The sequence below is a fragment of the Camarhynchus parvulus genome, chromosome 1, assembly GCF_901933205.1.
Source record: "Camarhynchus parvulus chromosome 1, STF_HiC, whole genome shotgun sequence".
In the NCBI taxonomy this organism is placed as follows: Eukaryota; Metazoa; Chordata; class Aves; order Passeriformes; family Thraupidae; genus Camarhynchus; species Camarhynchus parvulus.
The window spans coordinates 106,093,081-106,114,998 of record NC_044571.1 but is presented as its reverse complement, the minus strand read 5'-3'; the positions used below and the strand labels follow the sequence as shown (position 1 = coordinate 106,114,998).

General features: G+C 38.6%; 1 protein-coding gene across 13 annotated transcripts in view; it reads right to left on the bottom strand.

The window, feature by feature from the left end:
• Window positions 1-21,918, bottom strand: part of ROBO2 (roundabout guidance receptor 2) — a 1,013,596-nt gene that overhangs the window by 120,463 nt on the left and 871,215 nt on the right. For all 13 annotated transcript variants that reach the window (XM_030962464.1, XM_030962445.1, XM_030962519.1 and 10 more), the window contains exons 5-6: window positions 17,113-17,251; window positions 2,776-2,903 (exon numbers count right to left, since the gene is read on the bottom strand). In XM_030962464.1, the coding sequence (XP_030818324.1) occupies window positions 2,776-2,903; window positions 17,113-17,251 (267 nt within the window). The remainder of the gene's footprint in view (window positions 1-2,775; window positions 2,904-17,112; window positions 17,252-21,918) is intronic.

Genomic DNA, 21,918 nt, shown 5'->3' with positions numbered 1-21,918 from the left:
CCAGGACAGTTTTTCTCATTCAATAATGGGCATGAAAGCTTACAGCACAGTGCTTTTTCATCACTGACAGTGCTGATGAAAATATAACAAACGGGCTGAAATGGCCACAGGGACTTCAACCCAGAACCTCCCAAATCACTGCTTAGGTAACTTCTACTTCCTGAAAAATTGCTGTTAAATGATTGACAGGTTAATGCCGTTTCAGCCTGATACAGAGATTGAAAGTTGCTGCTGCAACAAGTGATTTCTTGGTTATAGAACAGCCCTTCATTATACTTGTGCTGGGGAAGAGAGCTGTCAGTCCCTCTGCTAATAAAATACAGACATCTCTTTCAGAAGAGCTGAAAATTTGGACATAAAATTGACTCCAGGTTGCATCTGTGTTGGCAAAGCTTCCCTTATTTTATCAGCAGCACTAATTACATATTTCTGAGCAATGGCACATTTTTTTAAAAATTTATTATTAAGAAGATTACCAGCCCTGTGTGCTTATGGGCAGGCTAGGGCCAAATGTAAGACAAGCAAATTCAGAGGTAACAGAGCTTGCCAGGGCCTTCTTAGTTCTCAAGCTTTCCATGGCTCTGTCCCCATTTCATTTAACTATGTCTAGTCTGCTGCCATTCTCGCCCATCATCTGATGGAACACTTTTTGCCTTCCAGTATTATGGACATATTCCTTCTTCTGCAGAAAAATGAGGTCTAAAATACACATCTTTCCAAGACAGAGCATGGAGTCTGGGCCACAGAACTCAGATCCTGCTGTTGTTTGTGACAGTGTAATGCAACTTTCCTGACTGCATCCCCATCCTCTGGTTTCAGAAGATGGAGCTGTGAATGAGGGAGCTAAGGACTACATGGCTGTTGTCAGGTGAGCAGGTGGAATTACATGACACCTGCAAGGTCCAAGACAAGCTCAAGGTGAATTTTGGAATGCTAAGTGGTTTTGCTCCTTTACATGACATGGTAAAACTAGTGTCAGACAGCACTGTTAATTAAGAATTCAGAATTAAGGCTTTCCTTAATTAAGAAGCCCACGCTCATCATCCTTTTAAACTCAATGGGAAATTTCCCAGTCCTTTGTTTTCACAAAATTCAGAATAATAGCTTTCTCCAATGAATCTCTTGTTTTTTCTCATTTTCTGTCATACCCTGAACATATAGAATATTTCTTATATCATGGCCTTCTTTGTACTGAATAGACATTATGTATTATACTGTAAATGACAAACCCAGAGGGAAAAATACACAAGATAATGAAAACACGCTTTTACTGGGGGAAAATCGATTAAATTACACATTTCCTTGAGGTTTTTTTCCCTTTAATTTCATTGGGTTCAAGCTTCAGTGATTTCAAAGGATTCTTTTGCTGGGTTCTAGCTATTGTTTACATTAAAAGTCAGGGTAGCAAATCCAAAAGGCTTGCTCCAGTAATGTGCAGAGTGGACACAGTTCTAGGAGTGTTTAAAAGCCAGGGAATTGGTTACCAGAATTACTGGACACTGTGATACTGCCTGTGACAAAAGAACAGAGTGAGGCTGTTTCTGGGAGTTGGCTGTGGTGACTAATTTTCCCATATTACAAAAGGGAAGAACAATCTCTTACACACCTATTTCTTCAACTCAAAATGGGAAGAGCCATATTGTCACTTCCAGTCTAAAGTGAACACTGAGGTAATATTTCAACAGATATTATCACAATGCTCTCTTTTCTTTGTTACATACTACCCTACAAAGCCACTCAGTGGCCTTTTTTTTTTTTCTTTTGAATTCAGCAAATTAAACTGAACTGTGTCCATGCATTAAATGGATGGAAATGGAAGCTGGCCTCTTGGGTCAGTTGACCCCAGTTCTAATAAAGCAATCCATTGAGACTTTGAACATTTGATTTAATGTGTATGAAAAGAGGAGGACAGATAAAGCTAAAAATGTTTTTATTAACCTTTCACAGCTCTACTGAAAACCGTCAGCATGCACCACTAAACTGTGAAATAGTGTCTGCCTGATATCCATTGTGCCAAATTGCTGCTTATCTTTTGGAATGAAGTAATAACTATTATATTCTATTTACTCAAATAGAAATATTAGCTTACAAACTTTTTCTCTCCCCATAATCTTTAGCATGTCTGTATGTACTGTCACGAAAGATATTTTGGGCACTCATTATTCCAACAGCCTTAAAACCTCCTTACCAAATCAAAGAGCAGCACATAAACAGTGAGTGGATACTAGAGACCACAAATATTTTAGGAGAGAATAATTAGTCTTTACATTGTAATACTTACACAATTTAATTAGGATTTTCTCTTTCCTTTGGCTATGGTTTATTTTTTGGATAAAGGGTAGTGGTAGAGAGCTTAATTATGGCAGAGATAATCCCATAATAATATTATCTGTATTATGTTTGTCATTAATAAATATAGTTACTCTACTCATTATACTTAGAGAAAGAAACGTGACTAATAGCCTGAGTTGATGGCTCACATATTCATGTCTATGCCCACGGTTATGTAGTGCTTGCTTATGCATATATGCATCTGCTCTTCAATAAAAACACCTTGGGACAGGACTTGAACTGCAGGGGGATCCTATCCCGCTGAAATCAATTAAAATTTCACACAAGATATCAAACAGGACCAGGATTTCACCTGTGCTGTAAATCAGTGCCGCAGCAAAGGGTGTGTGGAGCCCAAACAAGGGCAGGGAAGGATGTGACCCATCTCATCAGAAAGCAATTATCCCTGCAGGACACAGAGGCTGCCCCTGAGGGAGCACTCACCTCGCACGGTGAGCGTAGCAGAGGCTTCCACCTTCCCCACGCGGTTCTCGGCGATGCAGGTGTAGGTTCCTTCATCGCTGCTCACGGCTTTCTTGATGCGCAGGGTGTAGTCGTCCTTGATGTCGTACCTGGGTCACAGCAAGAGAGTGAAAACTCTTTTTGTGGGCAGCAGAAATGGACAGAAGCTAGCACCTGGAAAATGCCAGTCTGAATCTATCTTGGAGCCAACTTGGGAAGATAAATTATTATCCAGCATTAGATAATTCCACGAAGCATTAATCTCCGTGACATTTTTATTGCGCTCTGCATTAGTTAGAAACTTTACATAAAATTAGTATTGCTATGTTCAGTATTAGGGCTTTATTAATAATAGCATTCACTTTGTCCTTGATCTACAGCAATAAGATAAAATTAAGGTATCAGACATCAGTTATCAATACATGACAGCTCAGGTTTATCATGCCTTTAACTCTGTGAGCTACACATTTTACCTTTTGCTGATTTGGAAATTTCCTTTTATATACAGTTTTCCCTGAGAGCAGCAATCCCCTAGGGAACAGTGAGCATGTTGGTAGGATCTCACACTACCCAATTGCAAACAATAAAAAATATATTCAAGCTCTAGAAGGTGACATTTATTGAAGAGGCACATTAAAGCAGATTTATCAATTTCACAGAAATACAACAAAACAATTCAATAAGGGTGGACAATGACATTTTCTCTTTCTTAAAAGAAATTAGAAGCAATTCAATTGTGCTTTGTCCATTTCTTTATTTCTACTGTTGAAAAAATTCTAAAACTTTAAGTTTTATACATGAGAATGCATAAAACTTACTTAATGCAACACACTCCAGTATGTAGTGAACATTTATTCACAAGGCATTTAGACTGATTACACGCAGAAAAATATTTTCAGCTAAATTGTTATTATCTGCAGAAGTCATGCTTAACAAACTTTTTTAGGCTCTGATCCAATGCTCATTAAAATCAGCAGGAGACTTCATGTTGTATAAAATATCTTTGGTTGCCAAATCAGGAAAACCCTGGTTATCAGCATAGATACTTTACCCTTTATTTTGTTAATTTTCAACAACATCTCTTCTTGATATGATACATGAAGTCCCCTTGAATCTAGACTTGGCTTCAGATTCACATGTATCAGTGAAATAGGAACATGAAACTAAAGACAGATCTAGACGTCAGGAAGTGTCAATACTATTACTCACTGTTTACACAGTCATGACATAATTTTAGAAGGACTCATTTACTTTCTTTTTGTTATGCAGGAAAGGCCTTATAGACTTGTACAGGAAACACACTGAAATCATATGGAAAGGCACCCTTAAATGTTTGGATAAATAAGGACACAATGCAACAAGTCAGAAGAATGCTGTCAGGCTCTATGAGCATTTTTAGATCCTTTGGGAACGTGAAATATAACTTTTTTGTGTACATAACATACATTGCTGTTGGTTCCTTTAGTACAGTTTGTAGAGAGAGCACCGTGTGCTAACAGACTTCAAAGCATCTTAACTCAAAGATCCCATGTGGTGAAACATTTAAATTTCTATTAGGTCTAACTAAAGCTCACAAGGTCAATTGGAGCATTCCTAGCGATTCCAAGAACAAAGAGCAGTCAAGACATCTTTTCACACTTACCACAATACAACTTCTTTCTATATTCAGTAGGTCCATTCTATCAATTAGCAAAAAATAATTTAATAAAGATGAATTTGAGGCTAACCATTCTGTTAGAGTTAACATAAACACATATAATACCCATTTCAATGGGAGTTACATTTAATTGTACATATATGCAGTACCTCAGATTTAACTGATTAATAACAGATATGCCAAGGGGAAAAATAAGTAAATAGATGTCATGGCAAACTTTAGAAACTTGTAAGGATAATTTTTTTGCCTGCATAGTGCCATTGGTAGTGGTGAGGGGGCAGGTATGATGTTAGAGAACTTAATATGCACCTTCTCGAGAGCTACACATCTATTGCAACTACATTCAACAGCCACATGCAGCTAAAGAACATTTCCTCTAGACTGCTCACAAATTATGTCATTTTGCATGCTGTGCTGCATTAGTCAATGGCAAATAAAAATCACTGTTTTCATAAGAGAGAAAGGGCAAATTGTCCCCCTTAAAAATCTCAAGAATATGACAACATTATCCTACAACGATGGAGCAGTTGTTTGTCTTTGGTGATTGCAGAGTTGCAGACAAGAGGGAATGCTTATTTTCTTGACATGGGGCCAGCTCTAGGAGGCTGAAAATATAAATTTGTATTCAGCTCCTGTATGATGAGGAAACTAAGATCAGTTGTAATATAAATATGAATTGGATAACAGAATCAGGGCTATAATGGTGGGCAACAATTGATGGGGTCGATGGGGTTTTTTTTCATACAACAGATAACATCCCTGTGTTTCACTTAATGCTGCTGAGAGCAAAACAGCCAGGCAGCAGGGCTGTATCTGAGAGAGATGTTGCCTGAACTGGGATGCAGGCAGGCTGGGACAGGGAGCTGCAGCGTGCTGTGGGCTGCAGCTGACTCACTCTGCTTCCTGTCAGGGATGTGCTGGTGCCGGCATGCCAGCCAGCTGCCTCCGAGGCTCCGGCAGCCTTTATCCCTGCACCTGCCAATCCTGCACACTGTGCCAAGGCTGCTGGGCGGAGGAGCCAGCTGCATGGCATGCCAGGACGCTGGGTGGTGGCTACAGCCACCAGCTCCCACTTGGGTCACCAAACGGAGGGTGGCGTAAACATGTCACCATCACGGTCCAGTTCACAATTGCTTCAAGGACAGGTTCATCTCTCCCATACTTTTGGACCACCCTGACAGAACGTGCCATCCAGCAATTAGATCCATGTGTGGATGGACCCGTGGGGTGTTAGAACCATCTGCTGTCCTGCAGTACTGATATGCTGCCCGTCAGTCATCTGTTCCACCAGCACTGTCCCCAGAAGTCACCACAGTTCAGTGAGGAGCTTTGGCACATGAAGCAGACAGGAAGGAGAAAGGAGGAAAACTGGCTTTTAGCCTGACCCACAGCAGCACAAACAAAATAACAAAGTATGGAGACAATGTCTTTTGAATTTCTCAAGCACACACCTGCAGCCTTGAACAGTGCCTTGTCTCCGTCCTAGAGCCTCAAATCCCCATAGCAAGACATTTTCACCTCATTTTCTGTGGAAGTCCACTCTCATCTGGATTAGTGCTTCTGAACGCTTGGAACGAGGATCAGGGTCCTCTCTGCTAATACCAGTCACAGAGAGTGTTTACCAGGCTCCTGGACTGACAACGGAATGGCAGAAAACCAGGGTGCAGTGGTTAAATTGCTCCTTAATGCTGCCAGTACACAAAGAAGGCCATGTCTTCAAAATATGTGCAGTGTCAAGAAACAACTTGCGACACATTGCCCAAATATTGCTGATTCCTAGCCAATTAATGCTGCATTGAGCTAAAACCAGAGGGTGTCAGACATCAGTTTCACATGTTTATGGACATCTAATTGATTTTAAGTACTTCTCTTTGTTAGACATCCAGAGGTGCTTAACCTTTTGGTTCAGCTTAGATTCAGCCATCAGACTGAGCTGGGAGAGGTCTTTTAAACAGGCAGTCAGTCTGTGCCAGATACAAACCAGCCACTTTTGGGCACCACCTTACATAATTTCTGTTCTACAAGTAATAGAGCAGGTCTGCCTTTAATTAAGCGAAAAGGAAGCGGCTGGCAGGGGACTGGCAAGGAAAAAAGAAAGAGAGAAACAAGAGGCACATGAGAAAACACTGCTGGTGAGGAAATTTTAATAGAAATTGGGTGATTTTGAGTGAAATCTGGCAGTCCTGGCACATATGAATGCATTCATTGTTGCTAGTTCTGATTAATGACAGTTGTACAATAGTGTGCTGACAGTCACTGCCATACAGACACAATTTTTTTTTTATATGAAACACTGCTGAAAATGCAACCCAATCAGATTTGGCCCCTGAACAACATGTGCTATCATCACTGTACTGTGAATTGAGATTGATTGGTAACCAGCTGTGACAAAGTGGGAAAAAGAGCCTTGTCTTTTTCAAGAAAAGAAAAGAAGAAAAATAAAAAACTGAATTGTGTCAAAACTATTACCATCTGCTCAGCCAAATAGCAAATAAAACAAAACACATTAACTATTTTTAAGTATCACAAATTAATGTACTGAGGTTGAATTCATGCATTAACTTAAGCATCGAAGAATAAACTTGAATTGAACTGGTGTTGTCACAGTTGGAATTTTTTTTCCCCCACATTTGGAAGTGTATCTGTTCACACTCAGCCATCAATCTTCCTCATGATTATCAAATAAAAAAATAGAGAAAAATTTACGGAAGTTAGAGATATTTAACAATAATATTTGGGGTTTTTTGCATTTGATATAAAATTTTCACAGTGTTTCACAGAACCCCTAGTTTCCATATTTTCAAAAATGTGCATGCAGCTATGCATAAAAAAAAATGCACCTCTTTTGTTTTTAACACGAACAGATAGCAAAAACACATCTGCAGCTGGAGTAATTTCATTCCTAAATATCCAAGTAGCCTAACTGGGAATACAAGGATGTACTTGCTTTAGTGGTGTACTTTAAACTTCACAGAACGCTCTGCTGAACTCAAGAAACCCAACTCAAGAAGTCTTATTTCTTGCTGAAGGGATATTGCAAGAGGAAAAAGTCACATCTAAACTGTTAAAGGCTGTTTAAAAATTTGGATTAATTTATACCACGTATATATTTTAATCTAAAACATGCTTGTAAATAAAAAATACTAAATAATAAATTAGAATCTTTGAATGTACACATTGTAGGCTTACTTTTTTTTTTTTAGAGTTGGCACACAAATGACTTTGCTGTATTTTCTTTTGCCTGTTTGCCAGACTATTTTGCAGAACACGCACAAAGCTTCAAGATTGCTCACAACATCCATGATTAGGGAGCCCAAATAGAGAGATGCTACTGGCCAAAACCAGGGTAAACAGGAGGTAGTTAAGGAGGCTTAAGCTTCTGTCTCCACTTCTGTTTTGTGGTGCTGGCACTTCAGCTCCCAGCACAGTGCCACAGCTTTTCACTGGCTCCTGCATCCCTGTGCCAGATGGAGAGAGCCAGAGGGAAGCTGCAGCGAGATGGGAAGTGTGAGCTGTTACCTGCTTCAGGCTTGTGTGGTCCAGCAGCAGAAGGGAGAGCCTCCATGCCCACTGGCAATGCATATCTGACACAAGCTGAGTTATTTTCACTTCCATCCCATGCACTGGTAAGTGGAAGAAGAAAGAAGCCCAAACATACATAGGTAACAGCTTTCTGGGGAAAGATATGGGAGTGTCAGGTTTTTTGTCTAGCAAAACCTGAATCAGTGACAGCTATGGATATATTTGTGCGCATTGGTCACAAATTACTCTGTGGTGCCCCTGAGATCAAAAGCTGCTTTTTGCTGGGTGGCTCTAAGACACTGCTTACAGCCATGATAAATTGAGCTACCAGGGAGCTATCTCCAAGGTGCTGACAGGATGGCTACTCCTCACATCTACATGTCCAGATGCCCATTTATTTTTTAGCTCTGCCATTCACACCAGAGAAAGGCAGAAGACAATGTTATATTACTTTGAATTTCTTTGTGTGATGCACATTTGCAAGCTGTCATATAAAAGGGTTTCTATATTCCATATTTCCTTATTCTATACAACAAAGCAGGAAAAGATTTGTGTGATACAAGCTGCTATTCACTACTGTGATTTTTCTTCAATTATTCTGACTCAGGTTCTGCTTTAGTCCAAAACCTCTTATGGGTTGTGATCAGCAGATTATTTCCATCTGATAGAGCAGACATTCTCAAATGCAGTAATATAAAACAGAAACCCACACTGCATTGTGTTTTAAAGCAAGGCATTCAACAAAATGGTCTAAGTCTCAGAAAATAAGTGTACAGCTGTTACAGTTACTGGGCCAACATTGGGAAACCATATGTGTTTCCAAGGAAATAGTGTTTTCCAAATTATCTGGAAGCATTACACTCCATAGCACTGCTCTTACATGCAAACAGACAGGTGTGACTGAACACAAAAATGCATAGTCCCTTACAAAATCAGGAGCCATGTGCTCAGAAGAGGACCAAGACTGGTTTTTGGTTCTCTTTGAAATAATTTGGAAACAAGCAGCAGTTAAGAACAAAACATATGTCTGGGAATCAATGACTCAGTAAATCCTATCTAAACTTATGCAGAGATCCTTTACATCTCTGTTTGCACATGGAAGTGTACTCATAGGGAATTACCACATGATAATTACCCCAAATGGGCTTCTGATTTGATTTTAGTTCCAGACAGAGCTCCACATTTCAGAAACTGGAGCTTTGGTGGAAGTATGATCTAAGAGACTTTGTAATCACTTGGCACGGAGACCTATCCCCCATCACCAGGAGTAGTCCTTTCCCTCACAGATGAGACACATTTGTCAGGCACTCTGGGAGATTTATATTATTAATGCCTATGTCATAAATTCATCTCTTAGAAAAACACCCTTGATGCTCAGAGTTATCTGGTTTTGTCCATTTCAGCTTCTGAAAAATTGAAATGTTACTGCATGGACTGGAACAAAGTAAGAAGATCTGAGCCCAGACTGGCATCAGGCACCCACTAAACTTGGCTTGATGCATTTTTTTAACATGAGCACACAGCTCATGAGTAGTTTGAGATAAACTAAATTTGTGTTTCCCTATTTATTATTATTTGCTTAAAGCACATGAAAGATTACTATAAACTTGTCAGAGAAATGAAATATTTCCTAATCTGTATTTTGAATCAGTAACTAACCTTGAAGTGGCAATTAAAGATGAAGTCATGTTAATGTTGTAATGAAAGTGCCTTCAGTACTGCAGTTGAGCCAGAAGTCATATTCTTTAAAAGTACATTTTGCTAGTTAAGCAATTACCAACATAGAACTTACTGATAGGAACTTGAAATAATTTTTAGGCTTAAAACTTTACCATTAAAGTGTTTTCACTGACAGTGTAAGTCAATTTGTTTTTAACTCAGATGACAAGTTTTGTATCCCATGAAGAGATGGAATGTGTTAAAGGAGAAGAAATCCCTGCAGGCCAGACATTCCAGTAGCATCAGTGGTTAGAGCTCCTGAATCTTACTCCCACTTGACTATATCTAAGAGCTTCATCCTCCCTGTTTTCCTGAGGCGTTCGTGGGAAAAAAAAAAAAGCACAGTAAATGATCTTTTTAATTCTATGAACTTGTTATGATTTTGATGGTAATTAATCTGATAAAAGAAAGAAGGCTACCTTAATATTCTAAAATTTATAAATACAGTATACAAACCATGTGGTTACTAAGCTTTTATGGACTATACTTTAAGCATTAGTAGGAGTATTTTGAATGAAATTCTACATTAAATTTCACTGTGTCCTCTTCCTGAAAGACTATTTTTTACTGCAGCCTTCTGTGAGTGGAAAATTCAGGTAAACCCATGTTTGAGGCTACCACAACTGGCATTAAATTTTGTTTCTGAAATCTTATAGTGACTTAATTAGTACTCCTAAATTGAACTAATTTAGGCTGCAGATTAAGAATGAATAAAAAGAAATAACAACATTCTCCTGTGACAATACTGTTTCTAGCGCACTGTCAGTGATCACTTCATAGATCACCAAGAGTTCACACAGCATAAAGAGAAAACATGCAGGCAGGAGTGCTAGTTGACACAATTCCTTTATGGCTGCTGTCCATGGAGTTGTAAAGCTATTTTTCCAACCTTGACCCTTATGTAAGCAACTGGAGAGTATTTTCATGAACCTGCAAACAGACTGGCTGAAACAATAGCTCTTCTTCAGCTCTGTGGTGAGAACTGACACTTAACATGAAGCCAATTTAAATGTCATCGTTATTAACTGTTTCTCTGCTGATCAGTCTAGCAGAGCCACACATCTACCACTTTTGCTCACAGCATTTAATACTTCAGACAAATGGAATGGCAGGCAACTCCTGGGTTAGACTATAAACCCCTGGGGTAACTGGGACGATGCAATTATAGGACTTTATTCAATGTCAAGTTTTGAGGGATTTAAAACGTAAAAAAATGCTGTCATTTACACATTCACTTGGGCATGTACTCCTCATACAACTCTAAGGAATATATTTCCACTTGCAGAGAAGGAAGGGATCAGTGACAGGCAAAATAGCAATCAGAGAAAAGGGATACTCAACCAAAAGTGCTACAGGAGGGGGCACCCCACCATCACTGGGGTACATCCTCTTGATGTTATATACACAAAGATTAACCAATCCCTGCATCCATTTTACCTCTCATCGCCTCTCTATCTCTAAATGGCATCTCTGATTTTAGAGAAGTTTCCTCAAATGGTTCAATATAACAGCTGAAAAGATGCTTATGCTGCACTTGCCTGAGATCTGCCAGTGTTCACTTGTGCCCCACGGACTCTGCAAATTACAGAGCAGCTCCCTCTGTGCCAGACATCAACAGCAACACCCTCTGCAAACCTCCTCTCCTGCCTCCAGATGTATGTAAGGATGCAAATACCATGCTAAACCTCTTTCTTTCACTGTCTCTTTTTGACAAGCTATTAAGAACATCCAATCTTCCCCCCTATGCTCCTCATAAAGGGACTAATCTCTCCTTAATGCTTTAGCTTAAGGAAAAAAAAAAAAAAGATGGGCATGCAAATCATACAGGATCTAACCAGAGATGACAAAAAGTACATGTGATATAGCTAATATGAAAAACATCCTTTTCCCCCAGCCCTTCATTTAAAACCGTTAATTGTTATTAATTGCAATAGAAATTTGCTGATGTAACCAAAGATTATATTCATTACACTACTAAAACACACTCTTTATTCTAATTAATTTTCAATACACATTAGACTGCATTTTGTTGCAATCTGCACAGATATTAGCTCAAAGAAAGCACACAGTGCTGTAGTGTTATTAACTCATATTTCATTGAAAGGTCATTCTCCCCTTGGTTGTATCTAGAGGGGGCTGGAGTTAAATACCTCAATATCCTATCCACAGAATATAAATGAAATTACAGAGCACCACTGTTTATTCTTAAAAATTACTGTCTCTCTTGCTTACAGAGCCTTATCCTGTGGTCATGATGTGGTGGGTAGGTGCAAGGTGCCCACCAAAGCTCTCATGAGAGAGCAACAGCTCTGCAGACATCAAGGTCAGTGAAGAAGGAAGGAAGGAGGAACTCCAGGCACAGAAGCAAACTCCTCTCCCTGAGGAGGAAGCAGCGGCAGAGACAAGGCATGATGAACTGACCACAATCCCCTTTCCCTGTCAAGGTGGGGGGAGGGAGTTTTTAAGATTTGGTTCTATTCCTCATTATCCTTTTCTGATCAGATTGATAATAAATTGAACTAATTTTTCTGCAGGTTGAGCCTGTTTTGCCCCTGACACTAACTGATAAGTGATCTCCTCATTCATATCTTGATCCATGACCCTTTCATTATATTTTCTGCCCCCTGTCCAGCTGGGAAGGGAATAACAAAAAGGCTTTGGGGGACACTTGACATCCAGCCAGGGTCAACCCATCACAATCGAGAAATAAAAATGCAAAACTTCTCAGGCTATCAGGCTCTTTTTGGATCTCCTCTTAAAAAATCCAGTTTACCTTAGTTCATTAGGTTTGCTTTTAGTTGTGTTTAAATCCATTTCAAAGATTTGCATCTGGAAGACTGTGAGATATTTTTAAAATGTTATGTTATACTCCTAGTTTTGGGCTCATGAGAAGCCATGGAGAAAAGCAGAGAAATTATAGGTGTGCTTTTTCATTCAGCTCTATCAGAAGTGTGACAGACAGCATTTCTGCCCAGACTATGCATATGCATTAAAAAAAAGTGGCCAGTTGTAAAAACATAGCAAAACTAACACCTACACAGGCTTGTGCTGTTGCAGCTAACACACATCTTACAATATATTAACTCTGTGCTTTAAGAATGCTGATTCCCAAATAATTTTCAATGAACATTCCTAATCTCCAGCAAATAAGAAAGCTTACTCTGGTGTTTTCTGATTTTCACTGCTGAGTGTTACAGCTAGGTTTCATTTAATAACCTACAATCTCTTAACACGTAGCAATACACCTTGTGTAAACTACACACCACTTTCCTTCTGAAGCTTCACTCTTGGTTTTTTTGCCCACACTCCCATTGTGTGGGTGGCACATGAAATAAATACCTCTCCCTGTTGGTGCAGTTGCCACTTTTCATCTCTAGTACAATATCCATCTAATCAGACAGTGCCTGTAAATGCAACTTAAAAGAGCAGGTTGTAATTTCATTAAAGATGTATTTACTGAGCTAAAACAGCTGTTCTGGGCTGGAATGCAAAAAAAGGCCTATGTGATTGCAACTCAGTCATTTTTAAGGCAACTGAAAAATACATTTGCTGAGCTAACCTCACTCTCCCGAAGAGCTGGCACTGCTAACTTCTTCTGTATAAAAGGTTTAAACAGTTATTATAGTGTGTCATAAATTTTGACTTGTAATTGAAAATCTCTTCACTTCCTAAAAAAAAAAAAAAAAGAAGTACTTATTACTTGCTATATAATTACAGACCATGCAGCTGCTCTCCTCGGCTTTGCTAGAAAATTTGAAGACATGAAACACTGTACAAACCTTATTCAAATGTTTTTAAATTGCTACTCATAGATCTGCCACTCTCATACTGTAGGCTCTCAAATAATGTCATTTTCTTCCTGTTACCAGGACCAAAATGTAGATGAATGAAAAGTTGATCCAGGCCATATTGAGTTCTCTACCACACAGGAGACCATCAGCTCCTTGGAAGGAAAGTATAATCTCTATTTCTGCTGAGCAGACAACAAAGGGAAAGATACCTGAACATGTATCTGGAAAAAAATTTCAAGGCATAAAGACAAATTTTACTGAATTTTCAGTAGGTCTTAATCATTATGCACGGCCACAATTGTCTGAGTCACTTTGACACAATCTTTGTGCCATTTCCTTGTGTCACTTATAATGAGAAAAACCTCTATCCATGGAATAGTGAACCTCCTACTGCAGCCAAAGGCATAGGACTGGCGACCCCACAACGTCCTGTTCACCTCCAGTGGTTTGACATGAGTCATACTTGATTAACTATTCCCCACCCTTTGTGTACTGTGAAGGCTGTGGTGTGAGGCTGAATTTTTAGAGCAATTAAAATAAAATATACACCATGTGCCTCTACATTTGATTCACAATGCATTTCAGTCTTGGGTCACTGATTTGAAGTGGACAGCTTCTGGAAAAAGGCTTTACATACCCCAGACTTCACACTGGATTTTGAGTCTCCCTGTTGGTGCAGTATCAACATTTAGGTCAACAAGATATTAATTTGCTGGGGCCAATTTGGGCTCTAACAAGAATTTTAAGCACCGAAGAATATAAATAATTCTTTATCACACTGGCACAAAAGAACTATGAAAACAATTTTCCTACATTACTCACACTACTGTTTTCATCCAGTATTTATCATTTTTTAAAATTCCTGCCCAGTCACACACAGAGGAGCTCCATGACATATACAATAGTCTGAAATCTCAAGTCAGGTCTACAGGATGTTGGATAAGTGACTTCCTTTGACCACTAATGAGACCAATGTTTCCCAGGCATTTTAAAATCTGCTTCTCAAAGATACAGACTATCATAGTTGATTTAGATCATCAGTTCTTAACAACTGAAATTGGGAATGAAGTTTTGCACCATCAGAATAAACTGTTTATTCTCAGATTTGAAGCATGGTTATTTATATACTCCTGAGCAATTACACAGACAATCTGACAAATAGCTAAATTATTTTTTTATAAAAAGTCATGTTTTCAAACATCTTAATTTCTTTAGAAGTTGAGGTTTTTTTCTCATTTAATCCAATTGCAACTGGAGATGCTTAAAGTCCATCTGGGACCTTTATAATTAGGGCTTTAACAGCCTGAAATTATTTTTCCAATTACTACTCAACACACCACTCAGTGTAGCAATACTGTTCACATTTGTCACCAGAAATCACTGGCATTACTTTCCTCTTTGCTTTCTCATAGGTCACTAAAAAATCTGAAACATGGTAAGGTGGAAAAACAGACTGGGATTCCTGAAAAACTATGGATCCACTGTCACTGATTTTAGCATTCACCAGGAGCAAATTACAGAAACAAAATGCATACAAAAATTCAGTTTGTTCCACTTGGTTGTCACTGAACTAGACACTTTTGAAAGCTGAATCAACAATAGACACATTTAAAAATCTGCTGTAACTGTTGAAACAGGTACCTACTGTAATTGTCTTGCAATCTAGGGATGAAGCCAAAATGAAATTATCAAAAAAATGAAAACAGACAGATGTGCAAAGAACATTGTTAGCTATAGAAACAGGAAATTTATATTGGAAGTTATGAGAAATAACTCAGAGACCTGCACAGAAGTATTTATGCATGTGGAAAGAAAAACAAAGGGAAAACCTTGAGGGCTTTATATTTCATTGTAGATGTTAAAACACTTAACATACAGGAGCTCAGTTTGTGTTTAACCTCAAAAAAAAAATCCCTCAATTTCAACAGTGAGGAATCATTTTGACTTTCTTTCCTAATTTAAAAAATTTTGATATTATAATTTTCTCATTCATTCATTCATTCATTCATTCATTCATTCATTCATTCATTCATTCATTCATTCATTCATTCATTCATTCAGACTATACGTGGGCAAATTTCTTTGCTACTATTAAAAAAATCCAGAAAAACACAATAACTTTTGTTTTAGAGGTTCCAAGCTTTATCTTCCATGATTAAGCATCATGCAGCAAGGTTTGGAAATGTCCCCTTTTTGGACAGTGAAGATCTGCTCATATATCATGCTATATAAATAAAAAAACATAGAATAGAAAGCATACAATGCTATTTATCAGAGGCATTTGCAGATGTTGGAGAAAAAGGGATACACAGTCACTAAAAAATATCTAACAGAAATGCAATCTAACCAAAGTCACTGTAGGCTCATCATCTATTACTTCTGCTTATGGGACCTAGAAGCAGACATGATTTAAAACAACAGAAATAGTACAAAAGCAAGAATAAATCACAGAAACACAATGTATTTACTGTGGACTACTCTACAATACATACTTAAAGAGCAAGCAAAGAGAAAAATTAATCCTGACATCAAAAAGGCTTCTCCTGAAAATAATATTTTGCCTATTACATGGATACACATCGGTCACTATAATAAGCAAAACAGCTATGTGACTTTTAATTTTTTTTCAAATTGTCAGAAAATGAATTTTTTAAAACTACATATATCTACACACACACACACACATACATATCAAACTTACATAGAAATGTTTTTTCTAGATTATGTATTTTTCCATTGGTATACTCAGCTGATGGAAAATGCCAGTTATGGTGGATGGGGAAAGAGGCACTATTCATGTCTACTGCTAAAATTAAAACTGTGCAAAAATAAATCAGGACTCATAGTGCCAGAAAGACTTGTTGGGTTGTGGAGACCTGGATTCTAATTCCTGTTCCCAGAGCTAGTACCATGTTGAGGATTTTTAATGAAATAATGTTTCAGCATCAAAACAAGAAAGAGTTCCAGAAAATTACGACCAAACACTGCTCTTTTAGTTGAAAGGAGCCAAACTAATTTAAAACCCTTTTGCAGGAGAGACTCCCTTCCCCTGCTCACTAAAATTTTCTCCTTGTTTGTTCCAGACTAAATTAATCTTTCTTGAACACAGGGGGCCTGTTCCAGATTTCAACTCTGCTTTACACTTCTGCTAGTCTGGCTTTTTGTTTCCTCAAGAGGAAGGTTTCTCTCCAAGACTTAACAGACATGAACCGAGGAGCCAGCAAAGCCCACCATGCTCTGCTTGTAATTCACCTTGCCAGTGCAACAGAGCAACTTTCCTGCCAAGTTTTGTCCCTGTTGGTATCAGCACATCATTCTGAAGGCTACTATCACCATTACAGTCCTAAAACATCTTTACTGCCTCCAATAAATTCACTGAATACCCATGTGCTCACAACACCTACAGATCACTTTTCTTTCCTCCACAGGAATCCATTACCTGGACAATTCACCCAGGCTGGGCTTCCCTGCACAGCTGCCTCTGCAAGAAGATTTGTAGTGCCAAAAGAGCAGCAATGTGGGAAATAAATCTTGGACACAATGCCAAAGAACAAACTCTTGGTAGCAGGGATGGATTCCAGCGTTGTGCAACAATGGAAATCTGGGAGTGAATGTGAACGTGGCTCTCACCTTCCTCTCGGTAAGTCTGCATCGTCTTTCTTCCACCGGACTGTGGGAGTGGGATCCCCCTGCACCTGGCACCGGAAATCCACGGCCTCCTCCTCCAGCACCACTTGGTTAATCGGTCGCCTGAGAAACGTGGGCCGCTCTTGAAAGAGACATTAAAATTCCACAGTGAGTCAGAGGGCTGAAATGAACACTTTTTGACTTTTCAGCATCTCGCTGCTTACCCATCCATCAAACAGAAAGGAGGCTGAGCTCCACAAATTCAGACAAGTGGAACTGATGATGTGCATAAAGAGCCAGCAAGAGAGCTGCCAGGCTGGAGAGGCAGGGGCTGTCCCATTCTGCCCTCCAGCAAGAAGAGGATGGGAAGGAGGACCAGAGGGCAGCCTGTGCCAGGACTAACCAGCCACCTGCCGGACAGCGGAGAGCCCTCTGAGGCCGTGCCCTTCCCTGGAAAAGCTGTGGCTCTGCAGCCCTGCACAGACAGAGCCTGAGCTGGGAGCTCCTGCTGCAGCAATGTACGAGCTGGAGCAGGAGCTCTCAGCAGGAGCCAGGCAGCCTTTGGCAGAGATCAATATCTTGATACTTGTGAGGAAAATTTAAACTCTGCATTACGCACCTTAGGCAATTGTGAACTGTCGTGCACAGGACAGAGATTCCCTGATCCCCATCGCCAACTTCACCATGGAAAACCAAATTAAGGTCTGAATAATAACTTCTGTTTACCCTTGTTATGTTAGGCTGCACAGTTACAAATAGTATTAATCACCATAATGTTGTACAGGCCTGCTTAAAATCCAGATGCAGAGCCACAATCTGATCTCAGTTATACTGCTACAAAATCCAAGTACCGGTAATTTAATTTGAAAGGATGTCACTGGGGTTAGTTTCCAAGTTGCCTTTGGAAGGCACAAATTTTGTTCTGTCCTCTCAGCCACACCACACTTTTATTGTCATAAATTATTTATGCTAGTCAAACCATTATAAGGCTGAGTTTATATGAAACAATATTTCCACTCAAGACAGGGATTTATCATAAGGACATGTAAAACTGGTTACACACACTGTTTCATATTTCACTCTCAGCAAGTTAAGGGATATGATGTCACTTAAAAAAATTACTCAGAATTCACACAGATGCAAGCAATACCAGATTCTGACTCAGGCAATTTGTCTTGATAACTACAGAGCTAATTTTACAGGTTTGCTATGCACAGTTTTTATATGCAAATAATTTTTTTTAAAAAGTTAAAAGGACATTATTAAGGTTGAAAAATCCAGCAGGCCACATTTACTGAGAGAATTAAGGCTGTCTGCATGTCTTTTGATCACTTCCTTTCTGTTTATGATGCCTTATGGGACTGGTTGCAATTATATGCATACACTATTTTTTCCCCAAACATCTCCAGATTGTTGGTATTCACTTAATGAGCAGGTGTTTAATATTTTGCTTTAGTGGTACTGTTTAGAGGGTGGCACCCTGTCTTACTACTCAAAATGCACTTCAAAGACAGAATTATTAATTTCCTTATGACCTCTATTACACCCATCTTAAGCTTTATAATCACCTCACTTATTATTATAGCTCCTCTCTGGGGTATGATAAAGATCTTAGAAAGCAAGGTAAAAAGTATCTGCTAAATTTTGGTCTTCAACCTGAGCCACAAAACTGACAATTTTTTTTTTTTTGGGGATGGGGAAAGGTTGGATGGAAATTAAGTTTTAATTTTGTGTGTTCAAAGCTCAGCTTCCTTTAATTCAACTGCTGACAAAAAATGTTCATCACTTTTACAAATCGGAGTATCAGTCAGAAAATGAGGAACACAAAACCACCTGCTAGTAATTATGTAAATGAGTGACAGCATCACACAGGAATTCCTTATTAGCAGGGAAGCCTATTGGCAGGGGAAAACATATTTTGTCAGCAGAAGAATAGACATGTTCAAGAATCTATAGCACCTTTCCAGATGATAGAGATAAAAGCATGGCTAACGGGCAAAGATTCTTCTCCCCAAGCCATTGCTTTTGTCCTATTCCTATTCCTGCCCAGGATCTTCAGATTCCAGCAATGTTTGGGCAAGTAAATTAATTTCTAGCCTCTCTGCTTATATTGAAATCTTTATAATTTCCCATTTTAAGTCAGTGTACAAGCCATATCCAGTTCTTTGTAATTTCCTATTTCAAGTCTGCATACAAGCCCTATCCAGCTGCTGACAGTTTCCTTAGTCATTTTATTTTTTTTTTTTTTTTAAGCCCAGAGATATCACTTTTCACACCTGGAACCCAGCAAATTCCCAAGTCCAATTCCCCTTCCAACTATCCATGCCCCTCCCTTTTTGTACCTCACAGCAAATGGATTCCTCTCCACTGAGTGTTTGGTCTGCACTTGAACTGGAGCTCCTTTTCCCCAGGTCACCTAAATACAGACCATCCAACTTAACACAAGAAAAATCAGCTGAAGTACTCAAGGACCCTGCCAGGAGAGTGACAGCAGCAGGAACACAGTATAGATACAGGAAAATGCTGCCCAGCTCTGCATTCATGGCTCTCTGGTGTATGAATTGATGCCACTATTAATTTTCTTTTTTTTTTTTTTTTTTTTTAGGCAGGTGCATATTTGGTTAAGTTTAGTGACAATCCTCTGGACAAGCCAAAAAAAGAGTACATCCCTGGCACAGTGTAGCTATTTCCCAACGTATTTTAGGTAGCTGATATTCAGTATGAGGCACCTGCACTTCTCAGGACAAAAAGCTTCCTCCATTCCCCTCATTCCTGCCCATTTCACTCCAATTATCCCCTTTGCCTCCAAACTGCAACAACTTCAACATTCTTAGAGAAGAGTGAATTATTTTGTCAATTTAATTATGTCAACTAAAATTGGTTTTCTAGTTAGGCATGGAAAATTTTGGATAAAACCATTTTAATTTGATAAACTTGTTACAACTGGACAAAGCAAAAAACCCCCAATTTTTAATCCTAATGCTAAGCAATGTACTTGGCCTATCTGTAACCATGTGAATCTGGGTGGGAGTATTTTAATGACACTTTCTGCAAATTTGCAACAGAATGGTTTTCACAGCTTCTCTCCCAAGAAGAGCTTAGACCAGCTCCTGCTCTCAGCTTATATACAATACTTTTCATTTTGTCATTTGTTTTTCAAGACATGATCCTAAACTAAGAAATTCAGATCTATATCAGCTTTCTAATTGGTGATTTAGAGGTCCAGGTTCATTCTCATTGAATTTAAACATCTCTGTATTTGTCTGTACGCTGGCTTGGTCTGCATACAAAAATAATTTTAGACCAGGTTTGAGACCAGGTTTACAAAAGCTGTGTGTTAAGAGCTTCAAAATTAGAATGTGCATGCTTATGAAATTGCTACTTGTGGCTGTAAATTCTCCTATACAGGAGATGAGAAAATAAATTCCTGTCTCATTTTGAGGATAACCCAGCTGAGGAGAAAAATGGCCCTGAGGTCATTAGATAAATCACTGGATTCCACATCAAGGCAATTTAGGAGAATTCACGTTTGTTTCATATCAGCTTCTAAAACTGTATATTTTCAAAAACATTTAAGAAGTTGCTAGAAAATTAATAGCTATGTAAGGAGAGAGCCCAGTTAGCAAGGACATGTAAATACCAACAACTGCTGTTTCCATTTTTTCATCATCTCTGCATTTTGCACAGCGTGAATCAGGAAAGAACAAGTTATCTCTTATGTTGTTTCCTGTATTTGTATCACTCAGAAAGCCCCTTGAATATGTCCAATAGCTAATTATATAGCTATAAAGTGATCAGAGTGAATGCCATTGCCAATGCAATTAACATTCTTTATGTGAGATTAACTGGATTTGAGTCACCTGCATAACTTGCTTACAATGTTAATCTCTCAGGAGACAGAGCACTGCTTGCCCAAGCATGCTAAATAAAGAAGGTTTCTTTGCACAGCCAGGTCAAATTTAGTTTCAGAGCTAGTCTTGGAAAAAAAAAATCATATTTTTTCCTCTGAAATGGTTTGCCCATAAATAAAGCTTTGTGGTATAATTAAATATTGTTACTCTGTCAACAGCATCCAGAGAACAATATATTTGAGAAACAACAAGAAAGGGTGATAAATTAAAATCATAGGCATATATAAAAATTTTAATATAGCTATTTTATAAGCTTTCACTGAGTAAATAAAGTACCCACTTCCCAGACTTTCTCTGATGAATATTAAAAATCTTTGAAGAGAACTACTAAAATAGGTCATGGTTATATGTCATGTCAACCAGTCATGCTATTACTAGTGTGACCTTTATAACTTCAGAATAAACTTTGCTTGCAGTTATAAAAGGGGATTGTTAATGCAATCTGGACACACACCTACAATCTCTTGCAGTGCTTGAGGTATGTGCTGCAAGGAAACCTACAGATCTGAGCCAGAAACAGCCAAATTATTTTCTTGCTCTGGGTGCTGACATGAGTTAACCTCAGAACTCAATTTTTCCCATATTTAACAATTGGTCTGAGTATCACAGTCTATTAGAGAGACTCAGATGACCTTCAGATGTATTATTGCCCTTTTCCTGTTCCTCAAAAAGTTAGACAGCCATATATGGGGCCTCAATCTAATTAAAATGATCCTAACTACCTTAATACATTTTCTCTGCTGAGGCAACTGCTGGAGTGAAGGATTTGATGGTCTTCATAATGTAGAGCCTCAATCTGATTTAGAATTGTTCTTGTTTTCTCTGTCTTTGCTGGATAGAAGGCAACTTTTTTTTAACATTTTTGTGTTCTAAAAAGAACATTAAAACACAAATTAAA